Below are 20,978 nucleotides of genomic sequence, written 5' to 3' on the forward strand. Positions count from 1 at the left end.
TATAACCATTAAGCTCTAAAACAAAGTTTAATGTACCCAAATGCACACGAGAACTTTGGTGTAAATCTAGTGAAATTGGAAGCAATGTTATCCCATCAATATTGTAACATTTTTCTTTGTCTTTGCTTGTGATTTTCGCAGTAGCTTTTGTTGTTGCTGTTTATTTATTTATTCATTTTAGGTTCCAGGATAGGATGATTGCAGACTAGGGTAAAGATGCTTTGGGGAACCTTTTTTCCTATTACTAGATGTTCTTTGAAAGCCAGCACAAGCTTCACTGTCCAAAGCAAGCTGGCTTTCCATGGAGTCCAAGGATTGTCAGAGAAAAATGTAGTTGGAGGTGTTTTTTATTTTTTTCTTATTTTTATCTTGTACTCTGGCATTTGGGTTAGACACCTGGGAAAAGGTAGCATCATCTTTACTTGCTACTCTGTATGTGGCACAGGAAGTCCTGGCCTATTCTTGGGAAGGGGTCCCACATTTTACTGGCATAAGCAGGTTTGTGCATAGCAATCCATCATCTGATGAGCTCTGTTTTCAGGTGGAGGTGTGGAAAGTTACACTGGGGTCAGAGAAGCACGAGATGGATTCTGTCTTGGAAAGGAGGACCGAGGTCAGGGGTGATTTTGCTGAGTGCCCTTTGAGTTGGTTCTTCCAAGATGAGATCATTCCACTGACGAGGGAAGAGCACAGGGGCCAGAGACCAGCGTGAGCAAAGGCAGGAACCGATAGGAATGTGAACTCTGTAGAGACGGCTTCACAGTCCAGTCAATCTAACGGAGACAGGAAGCTGTGGCCAGGTTCTCAGGGACTTGGATGGTGGGCTGAAGAATTCGGATTTCATTCCAGACTCTAGAGGAAACTTCTGTGTCTGTCAAGTAGGCAGTGCATTCTCAGCTCTGTCTTGGGGACAGATGCTCTGGTGGGAATGTGGGAGACCTGTTGAGGGGGGCAGGCCTGGAGGCAGCAGGCTCCCAGTGGCTCCTAGAGACTTGAGGTGAGAGCGGTAAGTCTGGACCCAAGTGCTGGCCTCAGAAGAAGTGGAGAGGGACATGTCAATCACTTAGGGCTCGAGTTAGAGGACGTGGTGACCAAAGGAAAAGGACAATCACTGACTCTCCACCCTTGGGAGACTAGCTGGGTGGGACGGGTTAGCTGGTAAGGGAAGCACAGGACATGCTTAAGCTTGGAATGCCTCTGAGAATTAAAAGTGTGGGTCTGGACCGACTCAGATGTTGGGGTGATGGTGGGGTGCCTAATCATTGGCACTTCATTCTTATCAAAATACTTCCTGTGATGATGCCCGGGGTTAGTGCCGAGGACTTGCCAGTCTGCCCTGCTTTCTTGGGTGTTATCTCATGGGGGGGTCATTCAAGGCTAAAATATAATTTTGAAAGTCATTGCTAATTGAGTGCTTACTATATTCCAGGGCTGGGCTCAGTGCTCTCGATGCACTGTGTCCTTCTGAGGCATTGTCTAGATCCGGGAGGAAGAGTCTAGTATTATGTGCAAGAAGAAGAAACAGGTTTGGGGAGTTTAAGGAACTGATCGGAGTTTGAGTTTGGCTCTTGAACCTGGACTCTTAAGCACTTTATTGTGTCATTAGCAAAGGGACTGAGTGGTGCTCCTGCAGGGTCACCTAAAGATATCAGGAGGTGAAAGGAGAGAGGAAGAGGCACAGAGGAGGGTCCCCCTCTCCCCCTGCCCTGTCAAAGGAATGCTGGGAGAAAGTGGTGGGAGAAGAAAAGCCAGCGAGGAGATAGAGAGGAAGATACCCAAAGCAGGATGGCACCCAGAGGGCACAGGGTCAGAGGAGGCTGGCGAGGGTGATGGGGTGTAGCTGTCTGTGAGGAAGCCCTCAATGCTGGTCCAAGAGAGATGCCTCTGGAAAGGGGGTGTGCCCTGTGGCAGGGAGGCTGCCAGGTGAACAACGTGAGCTCTGGTAAGAGAGAAGGACGTAGAAGAGAAAGTGCAGGAGAAGTCAGAGGTAAGAGGAGGCCTGGGCACTGGAACTTAGAGACATGCGCTCTCTACATACCATTCCTGGCCTTGGCCAGGGTCCCCGGGGGCTCCGTGGAACATAGACCCCTCTGCTGAACCCAAGACTTTTGCATAGGAACCCCTGGATAGCCAAGAAACCGCATGGGAAAGAAAACTCCCTCAGGAGAGTCTTTGGAACCATCCCAGCTGCATGACCAGGAAGGCAGTATGGCATACAGAGAAGGAAACTGAGGCACAGGAGCATTGAGAAAGGGGACTTCCAGGCTCTTAAGAGAAAGTTCTGACTTCACAGGGGTGCAAGGTCAGTAGGGAACCCTCAGTGATGAGACCTCTGTTCTCCCCACTGGGAATCATTCTATCAATGACAAAAATGCCTTCGGCAAGAGCTGCCACACGCACGTGGTAGGGGTATTGAGCCCTGAATGCTCAGAAGGAAGGGGAGAAGTGAATTTTTAATCAGATGTCATTGCTGTAACCATTACTAGCAATCATCATTAGCTGTGCAGACTTGGGCATGGCCCAGGACCTCTCAGAACATCAGTTTTTTCCTCTTTCAGTCATTCTTTCCAAGTTGACTTAGCTTATAGAATCATTTTGAAGCTCAGAGGAAACAACATTTGCTTCATGACCTTCTGATGCTTCCACTGTGCTCATAATAATCATCAGTATCAATGCTGATTAGCATCTCTTTTCCTAAAACTGCACCCACGTAGGTGGCAGAGGACTGGGGTGCCTTTCTAAATGGGTTGCTTGTTATCATGTTCAGTTTCCAGCACTGATCTTTGCAGAGCAAGGGTTCCATGAGCTCTTCCCATATTTTTACAAAGTTCATCGAACCCAGGGAATAAGGGCTTGGGCTCTGCAGGTAGATAATCTTGAGTGTGAGATTGCTCTGTCCCTTCCTAGCCACGTGACCTTAGCAAGCTGCCTGACCTCTCAGGACTGCAAGTTTCCCACTGTAAGACAAGGACGGTACCAAATCCCTGCAGAGCATTTCCTGAGGATCAACTCTTGCCAAACATGGAAAATACTCTGAACTGCTCTTTGGCTTGTTGTCAGTTCTTAGTATACAGTAGATGCATTATTGTTGTTGGTATTATCAATAATTCTGAGGCTGCTTGATAGAACAAGAGCCTTCCCAGCCGCCTGAGTCTGGAGTTACTAATCAGCTGGCCCAGATGGAGCAGAACGCCAACCTTCCTTCCTTCCTTCCACATGCTGGACATTGCCCTCAGAGGAGCATCAGTGTGAACGGATGGGAGTGGAGGTCTTCTCCTTGCCTCTCCAGACCCTCAGATTGGCACCCCGGAGAGGAGCCTGCGCTGGCTGCTCTGGGTGATGAGACTTTGCTGCCTGGCTACCTCATGGGCGTGGCGTGGAAGGTGGAGGTAAAATTCCACCTTGGTGCCCCTTGAATGACGGTGTCCTAGAACCTCTGTTTCTCTCCTGTCTGCCTCACTTGTGTGAAATGTGACGGCATCTCATCATCCCTTCCTCCTTATGAACCTCCTCAGGCATCAACACAGTTTGCTCTCTGTTCCCTTTAAAAAAAAAAACAAAAAAACAAAGCCACACACCTCCCATGTCTGCTGGTGTAGCTAAGGAACACTGGGCTCCCGTATGTTCTCCCTGGCTTACTGATTAAAGTGTACATGTATTGCGTTCTTTGGCTTATTCCACGTAGAGGCCTCCGGAATGAAAGGGAAGCCTGTTAGTTGAGTGAATGTGTTTCCACTGTTTTCAGGGGAGATCTGAGACTCCATGTCTGTTAGCCCTGCCAGGCGAGGTCAGCAAATATGGACTCTGCAGAGCAGTCAGCAAACACAGGTTCTTGTCACTTCCCTCAGAACCCACAACTGTGAACACTTGGGCAAATAAACTTCTCTTTCTTGATTTCAATTCTCCCTTGACAAAATAAATAAATAAATAGGAAGCGAAGGAGGTCATTTCGAATTCCTTCCAATTTTAACATAGTCGAATTGTCATTTTGGAATTCCTTTGCTGTCTTTGGATTTCTTAAAACCATACCACCGGTGATCCAGAGGGGGCAGCAGAAGCCAGGGGTTACTCAGGAAAGAAAAGAAACTTCTCTGAAGTCACAGTTGTCGCTTTCAAAATCCTAGGATTGTGTTGAGAATGTATCATAGAATTCCCTGATTTCAGAACGGATTTTGTTTGGGAAGGAGAGACAGGTGAGTCCCAGGGTCTATGAGTCAGCGATGGCTCCATATATGTAATATGAGTTTTAAATGTACATACTGAGAAGATGAAGGCAGTTATTTCTCACTGATTTCTTTCTGTCCAGAATTCATCACATTGGAGAGATTTTGTTTTCGAATAAGATTTTAATGCACCCTTTTCCTTTTCTTCCAGAGTGGGTGTAATCAAACCTCTTTCGAGTCATTCAGATTTGGGTTCAAATTTCCTGTTACTGCCCTTTTCTTGTCTGTGTTGTCTTGGGCAAGTGATTCAGCCTCTTTCAACCTTAGTTTATATGTCTATAAGATGGGTTTTGTAAGCATTAAATGTGATAATTTACATGAAGTCCTTGCCATTGTGCCAGGCACCTCGTAAATGTTCAATAAACGAATTCTGAGTGGGCGTCCCTAGTAATTTAGAGCAAGTTATTATTAATGGGATGGGAGCAGGGATGATATTTAAAGTGGATTCTTAAAGAACCTTGGAATGTAAAATTTCCATGCCAGTTCAGAATGGCACATAGCACGAAGTCTTTGCTGAGTGAGATTGTGGGTTCTTCTCTGCCACCTGAGGCAGAATCATGGGGAAGAAGAAGTCTGTCATCACCAGAGGCATCAGCTCATTGGAAGGTTCTTCAGATTAAAAAGTTGGCTCAGCTGAGATGCATTTAATTCTCTACTTCACGGGATTGTTTTTGCACCACTAGACTCACTATGCCAAGGCCCAACACACTTTTTCTGTAGAGGGTCAAAAGGTATCGAGGCCTGCGGGCCAGGGTCATCTGGGTTGCAGCTATTCAGCTCTGCCCCTGGAGTGCAGAAGCAGCCGCAGCGGATAGGGAAACAAGGGGGCGCCCCTGCGCTTCCACAGGACTTAACTCGGGGGTACAGAAAGTTGAATTTTGTGTAGTCGTATGTGCTGTAATAATTCTTCTCTTTGCTTTCCCTCCAACCCTTTAAAAATATGGAAACGACCCTTAGCTTGTGGCTATACAGAAACACCTGGTGAACTGGACTTGATCCTCAGGCCTCCCTCCTCTCCATGAGCAAGAGATAATTCTCTAACAGTTTGGGCTATAGCCTTTCAGATCTTTCTTCAGAAAACATAGTGATATATTTAATTTCTTTTTACGAATTTTTTTCTTTCCTCTTTCTTCTCCTCCTCGCCCTTCCTTCTCCTCCTCCTCCTTCTTTTACAAAATCTTTCTATGTTCTTTTTTTGTGGTTTTTGTTTGTTTGTTTGTTTTGGTATTGGGGATTGAAACCAGAGCCACCCAACCACTAAGCCACATCCGCAGACCTTTTTTGTATTTTATTTAGAGACAGGATCTCACCGAGTTGCTGAAGGCCTCGATAAGTTGCTGAGGCTGGCTTTGAACTCACAATCCTCCTGCCTCAGCCTCCCGAGCTGCTGGGATTACAGGTCTGCACCTCACACTGGCTTCTATGTTCTTTTAAACTTCCTTTAAATTTCATTCAACAAATCTTTCTGCAAAGCTACTACATACCACATATGAATTAGAGTAAATGATGTGAAATATTCTCAAACAACTTTTTAAAAAAACTTTTGTCTTTATATGACCACATATTAATTTTAAAAATTAATGGGTTTGACTACAGTGTATCCATACTCATGTATATCCTTCTTTGATCATGTCCACCTTCCTTAAAAACTTTTTAATTTGAAATAATTTTAGATTCACAAGTAGTTGCAAAAACAGTATGGAGAGGCATCCTGCACATTTCTCCAGCACCCCCCAGTGGTAACATTTTATACGCATTGTCCAAACCAGGAACTTGACCTGGGCACAGTTCAATCGACTAGTATATGAATCCTACTCAGATTTTATCAGTTTTTCTAGGTACTCATTTAAAATTTTTGTTTGTTTGTTTTTTGCGGTACTGGGGATAGAACTCAGGGCCTTGTGCTTGCGAGGCAAGCACTCTACCAGCTAAGCTATCTCCCCAGCCCTTAAAAGTTTTTTTTATCTACAAAAACATCATCAATCCATCAATCTCCATTAAGCATCATTATCAGTGCTTTTAGATCCAGGGGTGTATTTTTCTAGTAGAACCTCCTAACCCTTGTTTTGCCCTGCTTTGCTGGGTTTCTGACAGAGCTCTTCCAAGATTCTCTGAGAAGGTCATTGCAGCTTTGCTTCAGGGAAATGAAACACAGCCTAAGAGTTTGCTCTTGACTCAGACGTCTTGGAGAGTTTCCAGTGATTCACACGTGATACAAACAGTGCTTTACTGCTAAATTTTTCACATTTGAGAATATTTAGAAGTTATGCAAAAGCACTAATGAAAACAGATTCTAATTGTCTCTCATCTTTCCAAAGTCAGATATATTTCTTTTTAGTTTTCTCTGGGGAGCAAGAGGTATGCATCTGTTTCTGTATATACTCTCAAGTATTCACTCATTCACAACTTATACTAAGTATAGTACTATATCCTTTCTGAAGATTAGTATGTAATAATTTCTTTGGTTCATTCAAATTTCGTCATAAAAAGGCATCCAAAATTATAAAAGTAAAAAAGGACATAGGAGATAAGATAGTAAAAAAAAAAAAAAAATCACCATTTTCAGATGACTCAGAGAAGGGAAGTGTCCTGGCCATGGTCACACAGCTAGCAAGCATGGGATAAATACTTATCAATGGCAGAGAGAGTCCCAGGATGCTGGAGTAAGGAAGGGTACATGGCAGGAAGTCCTTCAAAAGCTGGGGTTGTTACAGGAATTCCCTTTTGTCAAGTACCCTTGCCTACCAAGAAATCGAGAGACCAGAAAGCCAGTTCACTAATTTAGAGCAAGAATTCTAGCTACCAAGAAATCCCCATTTTAGTATTTTCCATGTAAATAAATACTTGTCCTAAAGGAAAATCTAATATTAATCAGAGGTTTGGGTGAATATGTGAGTTCAGGAAAAGTTTTCCTTTACAAATTTTCTTTTTTTTTTTTTTTTTTTTATTGTAAACAAATGGGATACATGTTGTTTCTCTGTTTGTACATGGCGTAAAGGCATACCATTTGTGTAATCATAAATTTACATAGAGCAATGTTGTTTGATTCATTCTGTTATTTTTTCCCTTCCCCCCACCACTCCCACCCCTCTTTACCCTCTATACAGTAGTTCCTTCCTCCATACTTGCCCCCCTCCCTAACCCTAACTCTAACCCTTCCCTCCCCCCCATTATGTGTCATCCTCCACTTATCAGCGATATCATTCGTCCTTTGGTTTTTTGAGATCGGCCTATCTCACTTAGCATGATATTCTCCAATTTCATCCATTTGCCTGCAAATGTCATAATTTTATCATTCTTTATGGCTGAGTAATATTCCATTGTATATATATACCACAGTTTCTTTATCCACTCGTCAATTGAAGGGCATCTAGGTTGGTTCCACAGTCTGGCTATTGTGAATTGAGCAGCTATGAACATTGATGTGGCTGTATTTCTGTAGTATGCAGATTTTAAGTCCTTTGGGTATAGGCCAAGGAGTGGGATAGCTGGGTCAAATGGTGGTTCCATTCCAAGTTTTCTAAGGAATCTCCACACTGCTTTCCATAGTGGCTGCACTAATTTGCAGCCCCACCAGCAGTGTATGAGTGTACCTTTCTCCCCACATCCTCGCCAACACCTGTTGTTGCTCGTATTCTTGATAATCGCCATTCTAATTGGGGTGAGATGGAATCTTAGGGTGGTTTTGATTTGCATTTCTCTTATTACTAGAGATGTTGAACATTTTTCCATATGTTTGTTGATTGCTTGTAGATCTTCTTCTGTGAAGTGTCTATTCATTTCCTTAGCCCATTTGTTGACTGGACTATTTGAATTCTTGGAGTAGAGTTTTTTGAGTTCTTTATAGATTCTGGAGATTAGTGCTCTATCTGAAGTATGATTGGCAAAGATATTCTCCCACTCTGTAGGCTCTTTCTTCGCATTGCTGATAGTTTCCTTTGCTGAGAGAAAGCTTTTTAGTTTGAATCTATCCCAGTTGTTGATTCTAGCTTTTATTTCTTGTGCTATGGGAGTCCTGTTAAGGAAGTCTGGTCCTAGACCAACAAGGTGAAGATTTGGACCTACTTTTTCTTCTATAAGATGCAGGGTCTCTGGTCTGATTCCGAGGTCCTTAATCCATTTTGAGTTTAGTTTCGTGCATGGTGAGAGATATGGGTTTAGTTTCATTCTGTTGCATATGGATTTCCAATTCTCCCAGCACCATTTGTTGAAGAGGCTATCTTTTCTCCATTGCATATTTTTGGCAAGCATTTGATAAAATACAGCACCCCTTCATGCTCAAAACACTAGAAAAAATAGGGATAGTGGGAACATTCCTTAACATTGTAAAGGCCATTTATGCTAAGCCCATGGCTAATATCATTCTAAATGGTGAAAAACTGAAAGCATTCCCCCTAAAAACTGGAACAAGGCAGGGATGCCCTCTTTCACCACTTCTATTCAACATCGTTCTTGAGACTCTGGCCAGAGCAATTAGACAAACCAAAGAGATTAAAGGGATACGAATTGGGAAAGAAGAACTCAAACTATCCCTGTTCGCTGATGACATGATTATATATTTAGAGGAACCTGGAAATTCCACCACAAAACTCTTAGAACTCATAAGTGAATTCAGTAAAGTAGCAGGTTACAAGATCAATGCCCATAAATCCAACGCATTTTTATACATAAGTGATGAATCTTCAGAAAGAGAAATTAGGAAAACTACCCCATTCACAATAGCCTCGAAAAAAATAAAATACTTGGGAATCAATCTCACAAAAGAGGTGAAAGACCTCTACAATGAGAACTATACAACACTAAAGAAAGAAATTAAAGAACACCTTAGAAGATGGAAAGATCTTCCATGTTCTTGGATAGGAAGAATTAATATTGTCAAAATGGCCATACTACCTAAAGTGCTATACAAATTCAATGCAATTCCAATTAAAATCCCAATGATGTACCTTACAGAAATAGAGGAAGCAATTATGAAATTCATCTGGAAGAATAAGAAACCCAGAATAGCTAAAGCAATCCTTAGCAGGAAGAGTGAAACAGGGGGTATTGCAATACCAGATCTTCAACTCTACTACAAAGCAATAGTAACAAAAACGGCATGGTATTGGTACCAAAATAGAAAGGTAGATCAATGGTACAGAATAGAGGACACGGACACAAACCCAAATAAATACAATAAATACAATTTTCTCATACAAATTTTCTAATGTTTTAAAATAGCACATAATAATTGCATATATCTATGGGGTGCAGTGTGATATTTCAACACATGTATACAGTGTGTGCTGAACAGATAGGGGTAATTGGCATATGCGTCACCTCAAACATTTTATTTTTTTGTTCTAGGAACATCAAAAATCCTAAAGGCTATTATGAAATATACGATTACTTGCTATAACCATGGTTACCCTATTCTACCGTAGAACATTAGAAGTTATTCATTCTGCCCTTTGGCCTCTGTAACCATTAACCATCCTCCTGTCCTTCTCCCTCCCCCCTGACCTTTCCCAGTGTCTGGTAACACCACTATTCTATGCTCAACTTCTCTGAGATCATCCTATTTGGCTTCCTCATATGAGTGACAACATGCAGTGTTTTCTTTTTGTGGTTGACTAATTTCACTTTATCATGTCCTCCAGTTCTATCTATGCTGCTGAAAATGATAGGATTTCATTTTTATGACTGTATAATATTTCTTTGTATACTATAACCACATCCCATTCTCTTTATCTGTTCATCTATTCATGGATACCTCGGTGATTCCTTCTGGATTTTATGAAGGTGCTACATAGGTGTGCAACTGTCTCTTTGACATGCTGACTTCATCTCCTTTGGATATAGACTCAGTAGTGAGGTTTCTGGATCATATGGCAGTTCCATTTTTAGATTTTTGAGGAAACCTCATACTGTTTTTCATAGTGGTAGTACTGTTTTTCCCCCGTATCAGAATCCTCACCCACCAACACATTTTTTTTTTTTTAGTCTCTTTTATTATAGCCATTCTAGCTAGAGTGTAGGTGATAACTCTTTATGGTTTGGTCTCTTTCCTTGATGATTAGTGATAGTCGTTTTTCTTATACTTGATGGCCATGTGTATATCTTCTTGGAAAAATGTCTAGATAAATAAATCTTTTGCTCATTTTAAAATCAGTTAATTGGTTTTTAATATTTTGCTATTGAGATGCTTGAGTTCAAGTTCTGTATATATTCTGCATATTAAACCCTTGTCAAATGAAGAGCTGACAAACCTTTTCACCATTCTCTAGGTCGTCTCTTAACTCTCTTGATCTTTTCCTTTGCTGTACAGAAGCATTTTAGTTGGCTGTGATTCCACTTTTCAAATTTTGCTTTTGTTGCCTGTGCTTTGAGGTTCATACATAAAAAACTTTGCCCATTCCAATATCCTGAAGCGTTTCCTCTATTTTCTTCTAGTAGTTTCATAGTTTCAGATCTTACATTTAAGTCTGTGTTTCACTGCGAGTTGATTTTGTGATAGTGAGAGATAGGAGTGTGAAGATTATTCCTAAATAAGGTCACAGTCTGAAGTTCTAGGTGGACATGATTTGGGGGGACTGTTCCACCCACCACCATCCCCCCTCAGAACTGCTTCCTAGAAAGTTCTGGGAGCCCCTTATTTTGTCTGGTTGTTCTGTATGAGAGTCAGAGCCTGGAGACTGTGAGGGTCAGGGGTCGCAGTCAACATGGAAGCCGGGGGTCTCCATTTATTTAGTCCCCATCCTTACCCACCAGCGTGGCTACTTTTCCCAAGCAAGAAACTCATTGACTGGTGTTTCACAGTGCTATTCATTTTTTTAAATTTTTAAATTTGTTTTAATTAGTTATACATGACATAGTATGCACTTGATACATCATATACAATGGAGTATACTTTCTCATTCTTCTGATTTTATATGATGTAGAATCCTACCAGTCATACAGATATATTTGTACACAGAGTAACAATGTCTGATTCATTCTATTATCCTTCCTATCCCCATACGCCCTCCCTTCAATATCCTCTGCCTATTCTAAAGTAACTCTATTCCTCCCTAGCCAGCCCCCCTTGTGAGTTAGCATCTGTGTATCAGAGTAAATATTCAGCTTTTGTTTTGGGGGGATTGGCTTATTTTACTTAGCATAGTATTCTCCAGTTCTATCCATTTACCAGCAAATGCCATACTTTTATTCTTATTTAAGGTTGAATAATATTCCATCATATATATATATGTAATCTCACATTTTTTAATCCATTAATCTGTTGAAGGGCACCTCAGTTGGTTCCATAGTTTAGCTATTTTGAATTGAGCTGCTATAAACATTGATATGGCTGTGTCACTCTAGTAGGCTGATTTTAAGTTCTTTAGGTATAAACTGAGAAGTGGGATAGCTGGGTCAAATGGTGGTTCCATTCCAGGTTTTCTGAGGAATCTCCACACTGCTTTCCATAGTGGTTGCACCAATTTGCATTCCCACCAGCAATGGGGGAGTGTGCCTTTCCCCACATTCACGCTGATGTTTATTGTAGTTCGTGTTCCTGATGATTGCCGATCTGTCTGGGGCGAGATGGAATGTTAGAGCAGCTTTGACTGGCATTTCTCTACCTGCTGGACAGGTTGGACACTTTTTCTTATGTGCATCGATCCTTTGCATTTGTCCTATTCTGCTCCCAACACTGTAGCCCCTGGAGCGCTTCCCTTCTGGGCTTTTCCCTGCTCTGAAGAAGAAGTGGGAACAACGTGCTCTTTGGCATCCTGCAGCCGTGTTAGTGTCTGCAAAATATCTCTCCTGTTAGACAATTCCAGTGTAAGAACGGATTCCATTTGATAACACCGACCCGGGCTGGCTTTACCCTTGGATGGTTTCAATGGCAGCTGATCCTTCACAAGTGATTCCGATGCAGCAGGCTTTTGACAGAACAGAGGTAGGAGTTTTGAATTCTTACCTCAATTTCCAGCTCCAGGGGATAATAGCAGAGAAAGACAACAATCACTTAGTTGCAGGCTGTGAAAACAGGCTGAATTTCCTCCTTGGGATTGGATGCTCCTAGGCAATCTACGTGTCACTTTCCCGAACAACAAATAAGCTCTTTGGGGCCAATTATGAGCCTCACACAACCCCACACGTTTTTTCTTTTGCCTTAACTGCAAGTAAGCTTGGAACGGGTGGTGGATTTAATGATCGATTTCAGCAACTACTAGCCTAGGAGTCTCCTCTATTCAGCCCCGCCCCCCTCTGGTTTTCTCATGCTGTTTCTGTCGCGTGGTTTTATTGCAGATGTGATTCTGCGTCCTCTTGGATGCCTTTCCCCTGCTCTGGCCTCCACCTCTGCTCTTTCTGCTCTCTCTGATGGTTTCCTCTATTTTTTTTTTTCTCCACCTCGTCCTCTGCCACCTCTTAATGCTGATGATTCCCACGACTCCTGCTCCTCTCTCTGGACAGGCAGTCCTTGGAGTTCTCATTCACTCTGAGGATTTCGGCTGTTCCTCGGATACTGAGGACTCCCTGATCAGGATCTCCCAGTGCACTCTCTTCCAAGGTTTCATTCAAATACGTCAACTGCTTATTAGGCGGGTGGTGTTTGAGTGCGTCCCAGGGGTCCTGAAGCCCCTTGCTTCTGTGAACTCCTCCCCCCTCTCACCTAGACGTGCTTTTCGGCTTTCTTTTCCCTGTCCCCAGTCTTAGCGGACTGTTAGGTAGTGGCCTGGGGTCTCCAGTAGGAACTAGGAGTAATCCAAGCCTTTTACCTTGTTCTTACCCCACATCCTGTCATCCCCTTCTGAACAGTGCTGACATCTGTCTGTCCCCCTTCATCCCTACTCCTCTGAACTTCAGACCTGGAAAACTCTTGGCTGGGGTGTTCCCTTATCTCCTTTGGACCCTATCCTACCAAAACATTTCCATAGTTTCTTCCTGACTTAGCCTCAGAAGGAGACTTCCCAGCATGGAACAGCACCACCTGGTCTGGTTCCTGCCCACCTGTCTTCTCCGCTGCCACTTCTGGCTCCTGGTGCATCCCATAGCTGCTCACCACTGGCAGGGTGCCATGTTGCTTTTTGCTTCCCTGGCTGCACTGTCACCTGGAGTGGCCAGGTTGCCATTCCCTACCTGGCTAATTTTTACAGAGCCTTAACTATGCTTAAGGGTTACTCATTCAATAAGCATCTAGTGAGCACCAAAGTATGCAGCAGGCAGTGTTGGGGTCCCACTGTTGAATAGGCAGATGGGGACTCTGGGAGCTCCATCCTCAGGGAGCTCCATCCAAACAAGACCGTCACTGAACTGCCACTTTGAGCCAGGTGCCTGTCTCTGCCCACGGCCCCAGCACCCTGTGTGTGCCACATCACCACCTTGGTCTCTGAGGCTGAAGTAATCTGTTGGCCTCTCTTCTCTAATGTGCTGAGACTTCGTGGTGGTGGTAGGGACTATGCCATATTCATCTCAGCGTTCTTGGTGGCTGGGGTGGTTCTTAGCACTTGGTAGGTTCTCAGTAAGGTTCCCTTGTCACTCAACTATCAGTTACGAATAATCAACTCCTTGTTTCAGAAGACACTTGCCTTCACATGGATGCTTTCCTTGACCCTTCAGAACAGGCTGCCATCCTAGACGTGCCCCTGGTATCCAGTGCTATTTCTTCACAGAACTTCACACAGTTGTCATTGGTTATCTTTCATCTACTCACACAGCAGCCCTGTGGTGCTCGATGCTGGGGACCCTTCTGAGGAATGCGTCACCAGGGGATTTTGTTGAGGGAACATTGCAGAGTGTACCTGCATGAACCTGCAGGCACAGCCTTCCACGCTCCTGGGCTGTGGGCACTGGTGTGGCACAGCCTGTAGTTCCTGGCCTGTCATGAAGAAAACAACAGGAGAACAAGTCCAGCACAGGAGAAAAAGATGCACCAGGGAGACGCAAGGAACAGGAGATGTCACGAGGCTGCTGGGCCACAGGGCGTGCATGCTGTTTTATAGACATTTCTTTTAAAGTAGAAAGAGTACACTCTAAAATAGCAATAAAGCTCTATTATAGTAAATACCTAGGCCAATTGTGCAGGCATGCGTTGTCAGGTATTATATATGGTACATAATTGTGCGTCTACACTCTCATAAGACTGCCAGTGCTACAGGTGTGTTTGCACCAATGTCATTGCAGGCATGTAACACATTTCATTATGACATTATGACGGCTGGGACATCACTAGGTCCTGGAGACGTTTTGGCTCTCTTATCATCTCATGGGACCATCGTTGTGTATGTGGTTTGTCGTTGCCCAAAATGTTGCAACGTAGTGCATGGCTCCATATAAATATTTTTTTAATTTGATTTTCTATGGGGTGTTGAAAATTCCATGAGGTATAAAGTTTGTCCAGCACAGTGTGCAGCCTTTAATAAGTGGCCAATAATTATCTGTTCACTGAAAGACTGACAAATTTTCTCTCTAGAAAAATATCCTGAACGCACTGCTGGAATCTACAGAAAAATCAGAGCCAAGGGCGCTGGTCCAGGGTCTCATTCCCACCTCCCTCTGAAATGGAGATGTTCCTGTGGGATAATGTGGGAGAGCAGATGAATTTTCAATTAGCACCATATCAAAAGAGATATGCCTAAGTAAATTATACAAAAAAGGGAAAGATGGTATCAAAGCACTAAACAGATCAGCTGAAATTCCAGACGGCTTTGAAATAACTATTTTAGGAGGTAGTTTTTTCTTCTCCCACAGGAAATACATAACCATTTCTCTCTCCTTTCCTTCCCAGCATCCGAGATGGCAAATCCCGTGCAAAGTAAATCAAAAGAGGTAAAAGACCTGTGAAGTATTTGAAGTATCTGACTTAGATTTAAAATACCCACAGTAGAGGTTTGCGTAGATGGACCAGGGAGAAGAGTCTATTGCTAAGGGGGAAATGCATTGCGATTACAGAATACCCAGATAATTTGTAGACTTGTACTTTGGGCAGAAATAATATTGATTGCCACTTCTACAAGTGCAGATGCTTTGAAAAGAAAAACAAAAAAAAAAAATATGTATGAAAACACAGAAAATCATTTCGAGCTCCTTCTTTGTGGCCCAGGATTATGGACATGCTGCAGAATCCACATCTGCCACCAGTGTTCCTCTTTGTTTCTGAGAGGTCCTTTCATTTATTCTCATTATTACAAAAATGTTTGAAGTCACTGTCAGTGAAAAGTTTGGGCAGTACAGATATCTGTGCCGGAAAGGGATCTCTCCTCAGAGACAATCTGCTGTCCTTCTTGCTCCTGTACCCACGGCCTCAGGCAATCTGTGTGTTGGAGAATGAGACAGTAAGGGTGGAAGGACATAGTGTGGTTGGTCAGTGTGAGGTGGGCTAGTCCCCCCATGATTCCTCCAGTCCTGATTTGAGCAGTATTTCTTAAGTTTTTTGCATCAGGGCTCCTTGATTCTTCTAAAAGTTATAACTGAGAAATTAAAAACAATACTTACAGATTAATTTAAAGCCACAAATAACAAACCCAATCCATGTTAACATAAGTAGTGTATGAAACAGATAGTATTACCCTATATATATTATGATTACATGAATGGCTTGAATATACATTGTGTATAACCATAGAAATGAAAAGATGTACCCCATTTGTGTACAGTGAATCAAAATGTGTCTGTAAAAATAAAAAACATTAAAAAAAAAATAGTGTATGTTTGCCAGGCACAGTGGCCATGTCTGAAATCCCAGTGGTTTGGGAGGCTGAGACAGGAGGACCACAAGATCAAGGCCAGTCTCTGAAAATTAGCGAGACCCTGTTTCAAAGTAAAAAAAAAAAAAAAAAATTGGGAATGTAGTTCATTAGTAGAGTGTTCCTGGGTTAAATCCCTAGTGTATTACCAAAGAGAGAGAGAGAGAGAGAGAGAGAGAGAGAGAGAGAGAGAGAGAGAGAAGAAAACAGTTATATTTTTATGATAAGTAGCTTTATTTTTACCAAGTGAAAAAAGTGAGAAAAACAGCACTGCTTTTACATTTTCACAATTCCCTACCTGATGGGAGACAGGGAGCCTCCACCTGCTTCCCACATCCCACGTGAGGGAGAGCCTTGGACGGTGTCATCACCTGTCACCTCTGGGACCCTCTACCCGGTGCCAGAAAGACAGTGAAATGGCAAACATGGTCCCCAGGATAGTTCTGGTCTCAGGGCTCCCTGACTGCACTTTGAGAGCCCCTGTGGAGACCATTTGACATTGAGCTCATTTTCTCCTGACTCCTGCTTCTCTGGAAGCCCACATCAGCCATGGGAAGAGCTGCGGGGCCAGAGCTCAGGGGGTTCAGGCAGCGGCGCAGCTCAGAGCACAGGGGCTTTGTGTCCTCTGACCCCTGAGCCCACAGCCCCACCTTATGCCTGGGTCCAAGACTTAGGGAAACCCAGAGATATGAGGGAAATGTTTCAGGTTTTCAGAAAAGTTTTATTAAAAATCTGGTTTGTGGGACTGATTTATTTGGCCATCGAGACACATTGGGTGAAACAGGATAGAAAGTGGCCAAAGGTTGGTGATTGGAAGGCATCCCGGGGATAGGACGTGACCCTGTGGTGATGACTTTCTGAAATGAGGGGGCCAATCAATCACCCCGCTGTGTCTCACCAGAACCACAAGGTCAGCCTGGTGGTGATCATCGCCTCCTGCTTGGGATTCGTACTGTTGGCATTGTTGGCGACGTTTCTCCTGCGAGGTAAAGCTGGGCAGGATGGGTGAAGTGGGTCCCTTCAGAGCAGGGTGACCCTGGCAGGACCCCCAGGGGCACTCACTGTGTCCTGACCCTATGGTCCATCCTCAGACAGGCTCAGGTCTATCACCGTCCCCATCCCAGCCAGGGAGGTAACAGGTAGACTCGTCCCAAAGGGGGCTAATGGCTGTGGATTGTCCTCCTCCTAGAGTTTACATTTAAAATAATAATAATAATAATAATAAATAAGAGCACCTTCACCGACTGGACTCTTACTCTGTGTGCTTCCTGTCCCCCGGGGACTCGACATTGCTAGTTGCCTTACTCAGCTTTTTCGCTGCTGTGACTAAATGATCTGACAGGCACAATTACAGAGGAGGAAATGTTTATTTGAGGGCTCACTGTTTCAGAGGTCTTAGTCCACAGAAGGCCGCCTCCATTCCTCAGGGCTCAAGGTGAGGCTGAATATCATGGTGGCAGAGCATGGCAGAGGGAAACTGCTCACATCATCAGGAAGCAGAGAGAGACTCCACTCTTCAGATACAAAATATTTACCCCAAAACCACGCGCCAATTCCCACCTCCTCCAGCCACACCCTACCACTTCAGCTAATCCCGTCAGGGATTGATTCACTGATTGGGTTGAGACTCTTACAACCCAATCATTTCTCCTCTGAACCTCCTGCAATGTCTCACACATGAGCTTTTGGGGGACACCTCACATCCAAACCATAGCACTAGTTCATGCCATGTCCCTTACTGTCTTAGGTGGCAAGTGCCGTTATCACTGTCTGAGGGTTGAAGCAGCCCTCTGCTAGGATTGCCCCAGGAAGAAACCACGAATGATCTTGGGCTTCTGGATTCCCTAAAAGCAGGCTTTCTTCACCAGGGGCTACAGGTGGCCTTCAGGGGGAGCCGTGCATCCCTAGAAATCATTTGCAAAAGTGTCCATGTGGCCAAACCTGTATTTTCCGGGGACAGGGTCCATAGTTTGTAATGAATTCTCAAGTTGGTTCATGACTTTGCACCACACCTCCCCCACCCCCGTACCCTGCCAAAGAAAAACAACACTGAAACACTTCAAAAAGCCAAGAAACAGGGTTCATGTTTCCTTGAAAAGCATAGACACATGGCCTTAACTGGTACCCTTATCAGACGGGGAGAAATTACTGTTTCAGGGCAGTTGGTCACCAGAAGAGACTAGTAGCCATCTCAGCAGGTTTGAGCATGAGTGAAATTTGTGTATTTCAACACCTGTCCCAGGTGAACACTACAAAGGCAATTTAGAGCTTCGTGGAGGCCTATCAGCCATACTAGTTGTCATACAAAGTCATGGTGACAGTTCTGGAGAAACTCTGGGTAGGCCTCACCCAGAAGTGTTTGGAAACCAGGTGAACCCTTCGTGTCTGGGCAAGGGGAGGACTCATCATGAAGTGGCTCAGCCGGCTGGCCCAACGTGGGAGACGCTGAGTGACTCAGGGGTCCTGCTTGGGGGCAGGGAACAGTGAGCCCCTGACCTGGGGAAAAGAGTGGCTTCTCAGCCTCCCTCTGTCCCTGAGGCCTCCCTCTCAGCTCTCTGGAAGGGATCGCTGGGCTTTCTCCAACATTCCACTCGTTCCAGCACAGCGACTCTCCTCACACTGTGGTCTTGTCTTTTCAGGTAAAGTCACGAAAACCAGTTGTTTGCAGAAACCCCAGAGGTAATTCATCTTGCATGACTGATTGTTGTAATGATCATACAAGCTGTTACAAATGATTAGATGCTACCCCATGGTTTAATGACTCATGCTTGTGTCCTGATTAAACACAGTGTTGGAGAGGTGTGGCATTAGAGATGAAAAAGATGTGAGAATTTAGCTCACATCAACCTCTGTCTGAAAAATGGAAACGCAAAGGCAGGTGGCATTTAAACAAGAATAGCATGCAAAAGAAAGAAGCTGATGTGTCACTATACTCTGCACTTGAACTTTGTTCAATTCTAGGTGACTCATCTTAAAAAATATCTTGTTAAATTGAAGTTCATTGGGAGAAGAGTTGGCAGGTTTGCAGGATGAACAATGGAAAAAAAAAAATTAGAACATTATCATTCCTCTGCCCAATTAGACCATGGAAGCAGCGTTTTATTTATTTGTTTTTGTCTTTCTCATTATTATTGTGTTTGAAGAGTTTCTGGAAATGAAATTTATATATCTAACTTGTTCTATAGCTTTTTGAGAAATAAAGAAAAAGATTTGCATAGGATGCTGATGAAGGTCTTGCTTTCATTAGTTCATTGCATTGATAACTTGTATTTATTAACAAATAAGCATTAACAAGCTGGGAAACAGGCTCAGCAATGTGACTTTCCCACATCATACTTGGTGATCCTTTTGATAAATAAATGCATTTAGACCTTGGTTTAATATTTTATTTTGCTAAGGAAGTTCAGTTTCCTTATAATAGATGGGCAAAGTCCCTCTTTGTCCTGCAGTCTCAGTTTTCCCATCTGTAAAATGAGAAGCTTGGACAGGAGGGACTCCAAGTACTGTTTTGTGGCCTTGACCATTGCAGGGTAATTTTAGCAGCATCTGTGCGTGTGTGTGTGTGTGTGTGTTCCTAGCTCTGCGTGTTTCCCCTTATGTGTTTTTCTTCTCTTTACAGACTAGACAACCTTGGAGAAAGCAAAGATGCCCTCAGTGACGTGTCTCATGGACAGGAGGAGGAAGAGGGGCTTTTTACACTCTAGCTTCTACTTTTCCTTAGGATTGAGCAAGACCCTGATGCTTGAAATTTCCACTTAAGTCTTGTGATGTTTTAAATTTCATTTGTTATGAAAAATTTTCTTTCCTCTGTCGATGTCATGGGTCCAGTTTGTTTTAATTTCATACATGCAAGTTCTTTCGGAGCCCACATCTTCTCTGCCCCTCATTTTAATCATCTCTGTAGCGTCGTTGCTACGTGATCTTCACACGATACCTGAGCAACCTGATTACCAGACCCCTGGGGGTACCGAGCCCATCTCAGCACAGTTCTGATGAAGGAATATTTGAAGCAGTCTGTCTCCAGACAGCATCTGCCTGTTGGTCCCCAAGAATTCATTGAGCTTGTACAGAACAAGTCCAATCTCTTCTACCTGGAACCCTCCAGAGAAAGGAAGGGGAACTTGGAGTATCTCTAAATTGCCTTGATATCTGGCCCCTTTACCACCGTGGTTGGTTTCATCTCCTTTCTCTGCTCAGCTTTCTGAGCTCAGGGCCCCACTGCAGGTGTGGTCCGAGGAGCCTGAGGCCCGTGCGTCACTAATGATGCAGGAATGACGTGGAGCCACGTCATCATTTTGATTCATTCCTAATATGCCCCAGGTTTCTGTTTTTGTTTTGTTTTGTTTTCATGATCTAGCATATTTAAAGGTGACTCCAGGGTCTCATTTTAACTCTTGATTGGGACATTTAATTTTGGAATCAGCCAGAGGCCATCAGAGCCAAATGAGTGAAGGACAGGAGTGGTGCCTGCATGTGACACCAGGACTGTCCACGTACTTACCTTTAAATGGATTCCTGGCAACTTTCTCCTCAATAGAAACACATTTGTTTTAAAACCTTAAAGGCTCCTAACATGAGAAACCCTAGGAGAGAGATCAAGGCTAACAGATTTTGAATGAATGATGTAAAATCATGTGCCAGAGAGAGAGACCCTCTGGCTGGCCACTGGGGACAGTAAAGTTGATCACATGGCATTTCTCAGAAGGACTTCCCAGCATGTTTGGGGTGATAGCACTTTGGTGGCATGAGCACACCATCCTCCAAGTCAACAAGTTTTGGATTTCTACTCTACTGACATTACCTTAGGAAAGAAAAAATACCAGCCTCATTATTTAACCAGTGCAGCCTGCACGTTCCTTGTCCTCTTAGTTCATGGGACACTGATCCATTCAGCAGTTAATAAAATCCCCCTTTCACCTGCACATTTGGAGAACTAGGGGCCCAGAGCAGCCTGGCTTGTCCTTTTAGGGCTTTGCAGCATGACTGATGTGGTGTGAGCAATGGAAGCAACTAGGAGCAGATTCGTGGTTCCTTGGGTTGCGTT

The 20,978-nt window shown here is 43.6% G+C and overlaps 1 protein-coding gene across 1 annotated transcript in view; it reads left to right on the top strand.

Annotated features, from left to right (window-relative positions):
• Positions 1-19,759, top strand: part of TIMD4 (T cell immunoglobulin and mucin domain containing 4) — a 36,705-nt gene extending 16,946 nt beyond the window's left edge. The window contains exons 6-9 of the mRNA XM_079144986.1: positions 14,977-15,017; positions 16,836-16,920; positions 18,574-18,613; positions 19,554-19,759. Coding sequence (XP_079001112.1) covers positions 14,977-15,017; positions 16,836-16,920; positions 18,574-18,613; positions 19,554-19,638 — 251 coding nt within the window. The 3' untranslated portion in view covers positions 19,639-19,759. The remainder of the gene's footprint in view (positions 1-14,976; positions 15,018-16,835; positions 16,921-18,573; positions 18,614-19,553) is intronic.
• The last annotated feature ends 1,219 nt before the right edge of the window (positions 19,760-20,978 follow it).

The sequence above is a fragment of the Sciurus vulgaris genome (genome assembly GCF_902686455.1).
Source record: "Sciurus vulgaris genome assembly, chromosome: 6".
NCBI classification, from domain to species: domain Eukaryota; kingdom Metazoa; phylum Chordata; class Mammalia; order Rodentia; family Sciuridae; genus Sciurus; species Sciurus vulgaris.